The sequence below is a fragment of the Melospiza georgiana genome, chromosome 6 (assembly GCF_028018845.1).
Source record: "Melospiza georgiana isolate bMelGeo1 chromosome 6, bMelGeo1.pri, whole genome shotgun sequence".
Lineage (NCBI taxonomy): Eukaryota > Metazoa > Chordata > Aves > Passeriformes > Passerellidae > Melospiza > Melospiza georgiana.
Window position 1 is genome coordinate 36,849,560 of NC_080435.1, and position 11,631 is coordinate 36,861,190.

General features: G+C 42.0%; 1 protein-coding gene across 2 annotated transcripts in view; it reads right to left on the bottom strand.

Moving 5' to 3' along the window:
* PRKD1 (protein kinase D1) overlaps nucleotides 1-10,951 on the bottom strand; it is a 116,010-nt gene extending 105,059 nt beyond the window's left edge. For both annotated transcript variants that reach the window (XM_058025915.1, XM_058025914.1), the window contains exon 1: nucleotides 10,655-10,951. In XM_058025915.1, the coding sequence (XP_057881898.1) occupies nucleotides 10,655-10,843 (189 nt within the window). In that variant the 5' untranslated portion in view covers nucleotides 10,844-10,951. The remainder of the gene's footprint in view (nucleotides 1-10,654) is intronic.
* Between the last annotated feature and the right edge of the window lie 680 nt (nucleotides 10,952-11,631).

Consider the following 11,631-nt stretch of genomic DNA (forward strand, 5'->3'; position numbering starts at 1 on the left):
ATCATCTTCCCTCCTTGAGAAGTTGTACATTGTTTCATTTGAAACGAATTTACAACAGATGGGTGTGTTACTTCATTGTATCACTCCTTCCTTTCATCTCTGCACAGACCAACCCACCACCATTCCATAACAATAGACAACTCAGCAGACCATTCCTCTAACTGCTCTTTATGTCTAATCTGTAAGATCTGAGGTCTTTACTTCATATGGAAAGGATTGGTGTAGTTTTTATTAATAATTTTCCTTAAGGAATTACTGTGCTTTTGCCCACCACCCAAGATGGATTTCTCATAGGAGTTTTTTTCAAAGATACTGCCAATAAACTGCTGACTTTAAATGCTGAGATATCATTCAATGGAGTTTAAGATGTGGTGTAATCACCACCTGTCCACTACACCTTGACTGCAAAACACTGAAAGGAGAGAGGGACTTGTTCCCTGTACACAAAATATAGCAATTTATAATAAGGTTCCATTATATTACAGGCCACCTAATATCTATTAGGCATTAATGTAACAAATGGACAAATATAAACAAAGATTCACCACATACTCTGAGAATCACAGAAACATCAGAACCTCTGAAAGTTATCTAGTCTGACTTCTCTCTTATAGCTGAACTATCATCGACACAAAGTTTTGTTTACCCAAGTGCAAAAATGAAGGATGAAGTCTCCACCATCTCACTGGGTACCTGTTGCAATATTGCACGGCTCTGCTATCAAAGAAATTTTAACCTAGTGTCCAATCTGAATCTCTTTCAAACCATAACTCTCAGTTCTTGGTTTCAGCCCCTGTCACCAGGTGGAAGAGTTTAGCTCTATCAGCTTTGTAAACTCCTCTTCAGGGGTCACATCAAGAACCAATTTAGCACCAGAATACAGCTCAGAGCCTCCCCAGTTTTGTGAGAGTTGCTAAATAAAAGTAATCCAATGAAAGAAAGAAAGAGGTTTACATTGGATGTTCATTTATACTAGTTTAAGAACTGAAAGTCAGGACACTAGCATTTCTTTGTAAGGTTTGAAAAACATGTCAATCCCTGGGTCAAGTCCACATGGCATGATACATGATCATAAACATAGATTAAAGATATACCAGAGAGACATTTCTAGATGTAGAGGACAAGTATTTTTATTTTCTGAACTATTTGATTTGACTATATTTTCTGCCTGACAATCTGTTACAGTTACCTGAACTCTTGCTGCTATGACAATTTGCCTTGTGACAAAATGGCCTGTAGGTATACTGTTACATGAGAAGGATAACATACAGACAGCAATGTTTATTTTTCCTCCAGAAATCAGCAAATCACATAGTCTGAAATCAAGAGATCTTTTTCCCTAACTTAATTCTCTCCATCCATATAAGTGCACATAGACTTTGACCAGATTGTTTCAATTTTCACTCAACTTTTTTTTCAAGCGTAGGACAGCCAACTCTTTAGGAAAAAATGCAGTGAAAATCATGTGGGTTTGGAATTGAACAGACTCCTACTCATATTCTACATATTTTGCTGCATTCCTTCTATTTAGAGGTAAGTATAATAAATATAACAGAACAAAGACATGAGTTCAACCTTTCAGCTATCTACGGTATGTGTGTTTTTACTATTCTGGTATTTTCACATTTTCCTAGATGTACTTGATTTTGGGTGGCAACACAATCCTCAGAGAGATAAGAACAGCACTTACAATATTAGACAGCATGATCAGCACACCTGGAGGCCTGTCACATAGACAGCAAACCTGTAATCCAGCCCTTAAAAGCTGATCCAAAAGGGGGTTGAACCTCAGAGCAAAATGGGAAAATTATTACAGCTTAACAGAAAGCATCAGCTCATACTGTCATCTCCTTATCAGTGAGGTTTCCTCATGGCACAGACCCTCACTCCATGGATTAATAACACAATTTAAGAAGTTTAACTCTTTGTGGCCCAAGGTTCTAAGGGGCTTTAAGAAATGTTTCAGCCTGAATCAGACCCTAGGCTAGGACCCATAAATCACAAAAGGACATACAGCACTGCTGACAGGGAGAGCAGGGTATGCTTGACCACTATGGCCCACATACATTTGTATTTCTATTGTTATGTAAAGGGAGGTCTCAGAGGGAAAGATCAGACAATAGGTAATTTGATGTTTTTAAGGACAAGCATCTTTCATGAAAATGGCCTCACAGCCAGAATGTTTTGCCCAGACCCAGCTGTGTCTCCTCTGTGCTTTTGCATCTGACAAGCTGTTGACAAAAACTCCTTCTAACACTTGGGAAAAATTATTTCTCAAAGCTAATTTTTTTAAAAATAATTTGAAGAAAGAAGAAATAGAACGTTCTTTCAGACTACACAGGACATGTTCAGATTCAGCTCTTTTAAAATATGCAAGGTAGAGGCTTAGAGCTGGCAACCATGGTCATGGTTTGCAGCTTCTCTTAGTGGATCTTTAGTATAGATCTTTATTTAGATCTTAGTATACACCTTGGGCCTAAATTCACATTGGGAAGACCTTTTTATGCCAACCAGTAATCAAAGTCTTTAAATGCCTATTTTTCTCTCTTAGAAAACAGCCAAGAACTAGATGTACATTCATGCTTCTTAATTTTAAAAAATTGATAATTTTTTATCAAAATAATTACCTATGCTTTATCTTGAATGTCATAATACTGTTTCTGATGTGGTTCTGACTCCAGAAGAGGCATACACAACAGGCTGCATAAGAGATACAATCACTACATGAACACAAACATTGTATAGTTGGAGAAGTGAAAGCCTACCTCTTGACAAAATTTTCCTCAGCTGAAGAAGAAAACACATACAAGGAACAAGAAAAAGGAAGCCACAAATAGGTGGAGGAAGAGAAAGCAGACGACAGATATACTCTTTAATTTATGCCTAATTTTATGTCTATGCACAAATCACTGCAATATATCCACAGTACTATCTCAACATAGTGTGATGCACTACACTACCCTGCCAACCTTATATGTTGTTTCAGCAGATAAAATAGAAGAGCATTTAGAAAGCAAAAATCTGCTTCATGAAGTAGCTTACTTTCATGAAGCGCATACAACAATATTGTATACTTTCAATGATCAAAAGCTGATATTCAAAATTTATTTTAATCATAAACACAGTTTTTGAGTGACAACAAGTCTGCCATCATTTTAGACCATTTCCTGGATAGAAATGTTTAAAAAGAAAAAAAAGTATCAAAAAGCAAGAGCTCATTTACCAGTACTAAAAGCGCATGAAGAAGGAAAAAGTTGAAAGCCTGTGAAAGAAATCTGTTTTGGTCTGCAAAATCCTGGATGTTCATGCCAAAACCACAAGCAAGGAAAATGTAAACAAAAGGGATGCCAGAGCAGAGCAGGTTATTTTGGAGCAAGTGAGACAAGTTTACAAAATTGAGGCAGCCTTTCTAGCAGAATCTCTACCATCAACCCTGCAAAACTGACACTCAAGACTGATATGGAAAAATGAAACAACTATTTTCTCACCTTGGTGCCTGGCAAAATCATGGAGCAGCTCCTCTTGGACACTATGCTAAAGCACATGGAAAATAACAAGGTGATTGGTGACAGCTAGCTTCACCAATGGCTTCACTCAAGGCAAATCACACCTGAGAAATTTGGTGGCCTTCCACAATGGGGTTACAGCAGCAGTGGATGAGGGAAGAGCACAGGACATTATATACGTGGACTTGTGCAAAGCAGTTGACACTGTGCTGCAGGACATCCTCTTCTGTAAGGTGAAGAGATGTGGATTTAATGGATGGACCTTTCAGTAGATAAAATTTGGCTCTATGGTAGGACTCAAGAGTTGTGGTGACCAGCTCAATATCCAACAGAAAGCAATGAGGAGCGGATTCTCCTCAGTACTGAAATGGGAATTTTTAACATCTTTACTGATGTTAGGACTGATAGCACCCTCAGCAAGCTTGCTGCTGACACCGAGCTGTGTGGTGCAATTGATGAGCTGGAGGGAAGGGAAGCCACCCAGAGGGTCCCTGACAGGCTTTAAATGGGGGCTTGTGCAAACCTCAGGAAGTTCAAAGAGACAAATGCAAGGTCCTGCACCTGGATCAAGGCAATCCCCGCATAAATACAGCCTGGGTGGAGAAGGGATCTCTCCCTGGGGAGAGACTTCAGGATGTTTGTGGATCAAAAAGCTCAACATGAGCTGTCAATGTACACTTGCAGCCCAGAGGCCAACTCTGAGCAACCTCACCCATTGCGTGATTCTGTGATCATTAAGGTCACAGAATCAGAATTAGTGGCCTTCCAACCACTAATCATTCCATGATTTTAGCAGAACACACCATAAGGAAGAGTTTACAAATGACAATTTGACAGTATGCAAAAGGCATGTAATAGCTCCAGAAGAAAGGGAAGTCTTCCTCCAAGCAACAAGAAACATATCCAAGTCAACTGCTACCACTGACTAAAGACATACGAAAAGATACACCACATATACAGCGTGTATCTACAGGGAAGTCCTACCGGGAAGATTAATCAAATATTTTAGAGGACAGTTCACCTGCACTTCAGATAAACACTTGAAAGAGATATTTTAATTATATACTTGATTGCAACTATGTAACCACAACCAGATTACATAACATCAACATAAACATGTCTGATGTCAACCAGTCAAGAAGCCAGAGAGGACCTACACAACTGTAATTTAAAAAAATCCACAAACAATGCATGTGCTTGAGATATACACTGAGTACATTGAGACTGAGAATTGTCTCTACTCTAATTTTTAATTTTACATTTTTGTATCTTAAAAATAATTGCTAGCATAATCACTAAAAAAAGCAAACACATATTTGGCAGAAGTTTTTAACTGAAACAGTTTCATATACAAAATACAGTAAAATTAAGACACCAAAAGTAACAATATGCAGACTTCACTCAGTGTGTTTGCTTCCTTGCAAGTAAACACAGTATGAACATATGGTAACCATACAGGCAGATTTCTCCAAACACAGAGGAGGGAAAAGAAAATCTAGGTAGAAGAACAAGTTAATTTCAGATGTCTGTGAAAGATTTCCAGAAATGACAGGAAAACACCTATAGTCAAAGTCCAAGCAAATCCTTACAGGACTTGACACATGCCAGGGTGTTTCCCGCGAGCCACAGCAGAGATCTCATAAACCCACCACACTTTCAGGACACACTGGGCTTTTTGTGCATTCTCAGGTTTACACTCAGTAAGTCTTCTATGGAACAGTCAGACCTTGGGTATTTCAAATTCATTAAGTACATGCCATACTATTTCCACATGGCACCTCTGACTGGGAAATGTTGCAACTTCATTGAATAAATTCCATCCTTTCTCCAGCAACAGAGCTGAATCTCATCAGCAGTGAGAGAAGTATCTCAAATGCCTATTCATCTTCTACTTCCTTTAAATCATTATGGAAATTATGTATTTCCTGGGGAAAGCATGAGTGCTTTCCCCAGCAGCATCAGTAACCCAAGATCAACACATTCCTTCTGTAATTCCTTTAAAAATTAAGATGTAAAGTGCTTTGGTTACAAGGCTGTCCTCTATCCAAAGCTACATCTTATTTTTTATTCTATGACAATGCATTCAATAGTCTTTAATCATTAGCTAGGAAGTTCTCAAATGCTCTACACAGTTGAGAGCTATTAAACCCATTTTCCTTATCTGGATGCATGATGGATTACATAACAGAGTTAACATTTCTTAAAAACTCCAGTTCCTTTAAAGTAACTCAGACTGACTCCCTTTCACTGAAGTTATATTTTACTAGTATCTTCTCAGATATGGTTCAAAACTAACTATAACTAAGCTACAAACTAATGTTACATACAGCGACTTACAGTTTTCAGGGTGGAGAAAAATAAATGTAAAGTCAATAAAGGATTAAACTCTAAACATCAAAAGTCTCCCTTGAGTTTGGAAGATGTTTATGTGCACAGTAACAAGGCACCTTGCATTTTTAAATTCAATTTAACTACTTGATACTTCCACAACACAGGCAGAGGAAAACATTAGGAGCTGAGAAAACCTCACTTCATGGGAAAAAAAAATTAACACTTTGTTACTAGTGTACACCAGTAAAGACACCATGAGAATTTAACTGTCACAAATAAACACCACACCTGGAATAACTTTTCTAGAACATAGACAACATTGTTGTGAATACATGAAATGTTTACATTGGCATGTTTGGATGAAGATATATGACTTTAGGTCAGCATGGCAAAAACCTGTCAGTTTCTCTGTTTATCCTGAAGCTAAAAATCTCTATAGTATCTCATGTACACTGAGTCCCCATCCGACTCTAAGGGAATTGATCTCATTACCACCCGGCTTTTGTTTATTTTAGGAGAATGTGTAGGTTTGGGGGGAAAACAAACAAAAAAGCCCACCCAAACAAAAACACCCACAAACAAACAAATCTCCCATCATTCACATAAACAAACCCCACAAGTTTTCCATGACTGCTTAAAAACATTGCAGAAAAAGATAAATATATTTTCACATCAACCTTTGGAAGAGATTTTATTCTTTCTCTGCTCAGGCCACAAGAGATTCCAGCCTGAGAAAACAAAACTGAGTTAATTTTTGTTTTCCTTTTTTTATTTATTTATAAATAAGTTAGATTTTCCTTATAATGACAACTAGAAGCAAAAGTGAATGCATACCTACTCCTGAATGTGTTTGGTTCAATTCTCAGGAACACTCTTAAAATGGTTTTTGATTTGATTTGTAGCAATTCTCCTAATTTAACACCAGATAACTTTACATAAAGATGAATCTGGGCACAGTATTCCAGTTGCAGTATGCTACTTGAACCAACTACTTTTCTTTTTGTCCTTTCCCTTTCCCAAAATAGCCTCTCTCCTTATTACTTTTTTTTCGCGCTGTAAAATTGCAGAATTATTCAAACCACTGAAAACCATCCACAACACCACTTTAATAAATCAGTCTGAACTATACAGCCTATGCAGCTCAAATTTTATTTCCTCTCTTTCTGATCACATTTTTTTATTGTATTTATGATTTTTGTATTCCTGATAAATTCTAAGTCTTCAAGTGCTGAAGGCCTAAGCCAACATATGATCTTATTCACTATTTATGATCGTATTTACTTGAGAAGTCAAAGTTTCCAAAACTTGGCAATGCCACTACAGTACCCCAACTCATCATATGTGAGCTATAACGATGACAAAGAATTTCAAGAAACACAAAACACAAATAATATCTCCTTCAAATTAAACTTGCATGAATTTGTATTAAAAAGTTGCATAAAGATTACTTTCTTTGTCTTTTTAGAATAAAAAGTCTTTGGTAACATGGTAATTCCATACAGTTAAAGTGCACTTCGCATTACACTTTTGTCCTGGAGAAGTGGTTTTACTGTGGGCAGCTAACACAAAAAGGGCAATAATTCACACTAATTGTCTTCAGAAAACAAAGATTGTATTTTACAATATCCTCCCACTGTTCTTGTGGGACGCCAGCCTAGAAGTCAAACATTGCCATATATTTTAAAGTTGATCCTCATTTCTTGTCAACTACATCATCACTTAAATGCTAAAAATCCATTTTAACTGAAGAAAAAATAATCCCACATTGACAAGTCCCAAGGTTTTCATGTCACCAGTTCTAAGCAAGACAAGCAAACCACACAAACCCAAAGGAATCAAATTTTGTTGTCTTCAGAATACTTCTTAACAGATTGAAATGTGTTTGAATTTATGCCAGAAATCAGTATGTACCAATTCATCTTCAAATCTGTAGAGGAAGTTTCTTTACAGTTATCTCAGGATAAAACTTCTGAAGGAACGTCTCTTACAGAAAATAGAGGAAAAGCCACACTTCGGTCATTCCGTTTTACATGTCATGTACATTAGATCATCAATGTAATTATACTCTCTACCAAAATTAAAAGCAAGAGAGCATTTATGCATGTGAACTCACATGTATATTATTTATAGACAAAAACACCATATAAAGATATAGGAATAGAGTGTCTATATGTATATACACCCATAAATGTATCTATACACACACACACAGAGTATTAACATCCTGCTCAGGCCTAGATATGCTCCATTCTGCACACTTTGAGAGGTTTATTTCAATTTAACAAAAATTTTGAACTGGAGTACGTTAAATGGGTGCATAAACCTGAGCAGAGTAAGGGTCATAATCACCTGAAATCAGGTATGCCCACATCACCATGGAAGAGGCTCCCTATAAGCAGATCATCTGACTCCAATACTGAAGAAAAGTCAGCACAATCCTAAAATAAAGCTGTGTGCAAGAGGACTGCTTGAATATTTAACAGCACACTACAGACACAGTGTTGATTTTAGCAGTGTAAGATAACAACCATCAAGAAAAACAAAACCACAATTTCTCATCCTTATATATTGTTTCAACTGTCCAGACCAAATAGGAAGTTTCGAAGGAAATTGTTGCCTAGTTAACCACTACTCTACAGACCCAGAGAGACTTCCAAAATAACATGAGATTTCAATATAAAATTCTTCACAGTGTAGTCTCCTGCTTGATTGTGATAGGTAAATACATCTTTGTTATAAAATCAAGAGTAGACACCATTGCAAATCATTTCAGGGAAAGATAAAATCATGAACCTACAACACACAAATAGTTATCTCGTAACAGTTTTAGATATCACATAACTTTTTTAAAGTCTCTGCCACTATGGCAAGTAACTTTGAATACGCAAACAATCCCATCAGGGTAGTGAAACAATAAAATCATGTATATTGTGTATATACACTTGCAGTCTTAAGCTGAAAATGGAGGCTCTAAGGACTAAATAACATATGAATTGCTCTGCAGGGTGGAGGAGGTATTATAATTTAACAAGAAAAGAAAATAAAAACAAACAAACCAAAGCCTTTCTTCCAGTTTTCCCTTTCTTTGAGCCACTTCCCTCTCGACTGCCTTGGGAAAGCAGATATTTCAGCTATGAGAAACTGACTAGAAGAAAGTTCCTCATTCAAATGTGCCCTGCAGAGAAGCAGCTACATGATGCTCTCTTTTTATAATTATGAAACTGCAACAAACTAGTGTTCAAAATTTTTATGTCAGTACTCACTCAAGTAAGTTTGACTGTTTGAGCACAGGCCAGCACATTTAATTTTCTTTACACAATGGCATATTGTTAGGAAATGAGGTTTAAAATCAAGCTTACAGTAAGCCCATTAATTAATTAACTATTCAAGAACAGTAAATAGAAACAATGAAACAACAATCTTAGCTTTTCCACTATTGCTAGCACAATAACTTCTGAATGGTGAAATATGGAATGCATTTAAGCTGTTTCAGATGTATATGTGAACAAGGGGCAAGTGTTAGCTTTAAAAACAAATACAGTAACGTGAAAGGGTACACCTTCCTCCAAAATTTAATTTTAAAAAGCAGGTCGCCATTTCTTAAACTATAAAGAATTTAGAAAATGGATGCATATTTTATACTTTTTTGAAAATGCTTCGTTAGTTGCTCTTCAACAAAAAAGGAGTTCCACTATTCGGTGAAGTTCAGGTTGATGATCTACAGAGAGATGTAAGGCAACGCTATCAACTTAAAGAATAACTAAAAAGTCAATCCCCGTTTGAAATTTTTTTACCTTGATAAAAACAAAGAGAGAAGAGGAAGAATTTCTTTCCATTTTAATAATTCTGAATATTTAGGCTGGCTTTTTTATCCTTTGCAATCACTATGATACTCTTATCTGTGGGCCTTTCACACAACAAACACGTATAAAGTAAAACTTCATTACACAACAGGATCGTTAGAACAGAGGAATCAGAGAAGACAAAGGCAGCGGCGGCTGGGGCAGAAGCCGGGCGGACTTCAGCGCACAGCGCGAGTTTCCCGGAGCGCAGGTGAACGCGCCTGACGGCGGTGCCGCTCCGGAGGCTGCGGTGAGCGCTCCCCGCGGGCAGCGGGGCTCCCCCCGCCGGCCCGGTGACCCAGAGCCGCCCGCCGGGGCTGACCCGGCGCCCCCCGCGCCAAGGCCACCTGCGGGGCTGCCCCGGCGCCGCCCGCCCCGCGCAGCGCCCGCCCCAGCCGGGCAGCACCGCGGGGCCCCCGGCACAAGGAAAGGCTGCGCGCCGCTTTGAATCCTGGGCTCTCGGGGTTGGCTTTTCCTTGTTACTGTTTGCCTTTTGGTTTTTTTTTTTTTTTTTTTTTTTTTTAATTGGAAACTTTCCTTTCCCAGGAGAGGCCGGGACAGCGTGAACTGCCCCGGGGCGCCGCGCTGCCATCACAGCTGACAGCTTTCTGCCCCCCACGCCCCCCCTTCCGCAGCATTAAAAAGCAGCGGATAGATCCGGCCGGAGTTTGTTTTTAATAACGGCTTAGAGTTCGCACAGGCACCTCCATCCCCTGGCAGCACAATAAAAGTCAAGCTCGCATGTGAGCATCCCGCACAGCACCTCCTCCGCACCGGGGTCGCGGGGGGCACGGCAGAGACAAGTGGGGCGCCGGGGGCAAGGAAGCGGGGCCGGCGGCGGGGAGCTTGGGATGGGTTTCGTTTATCCCAGGAGTAGAGCCGCCGGGAAAGGAAAGTTCACAGCCAACAACAGCGCCCGCGGGCAGCGGGTCCGAGCTGGCGGGGAGGGGGCTCGCTTTAGGGCCTTCTTCTTACCTTCTGGTCTACGATGGAGCAAGCCATTTCCCGGACGTGGGCGAGGCTGAAGTCCCCCGAGGAGTCCTGCAGCAGCAGCACGGGCTCCCGGCTCAGCCCGATCTGGAGGTGGAAGGCGACGCCGCCGCCGGCAGCAGCACCCGGCGGCGGCAGCGGGCTGGGCGGCCGGATCAGCGGAGGGGCACTCATCGGAAACTTCCCGCCGGAGCCGCCGCCGGAGCCGAGGAGTCACGGACGGAGGGGCAGAGTCGGGCACCGCCGCGAAAAGTTTGCGGCCGCCCCGGAGGCGCCAGGCGAGTTTCCCCGCGAAGTTTCAGGAAAGTCCCGCCGAGCTCCTCCCGGGTGAAAATGGCGGGGGGGGAGGGGGGGAGGACCGGGGAGGATGCAGACAGGAAAAGGCGGCGAGAAAGACGAAAGACGCGCGGGGGGAGCCCAGCCCAGCGCCGCCGAGGTGGTGCCGCCGCTCGGGCCGCTGGCGCCGTGCGCGGCGCGGGGGCGGGACGGGCCGCGCCCTCCGCCGGGACGGGCCAGCGCCCCGCTGGGCCGAGCCGAGCCGAGCCGTGCCGTGCCGGGCCGCGCCGCTCCGCCGCCAAACGGCGGCCGTGCACTGCCGGGCGGCCGGGCAGCAGCGAGCGCGGCGGCGGCGGCTGGTTCCCCGCGGCGGAGCTCGGCTGAGCCGGCTCTGTGTCCCCACCTGGCCAGGCTGCGGTGCTGGCGGGGCTGAGAGCCTCCTCCTGCCCCGCGATCCCCGTTGGGCAGTACCTCAAGGGGCTGGTGGAGGCAGAGCCCGGGGAGAGTCGGAGATTCCCTCGCTGGCAGGCAGCACGGTGCCCTTTCCCGGGCAGGGCAGGGCGGCAGCTGCCCCCGAGGACGGAAAGCAGTGCCAGGGAAGCGGCAGCCCCCGTCTGAGTCCGGCTCTCCATCCCGGCCTCGGCCGGCACCTCCGGTCAGCATCGTGCCGCCGCTTCCAGCTGTCC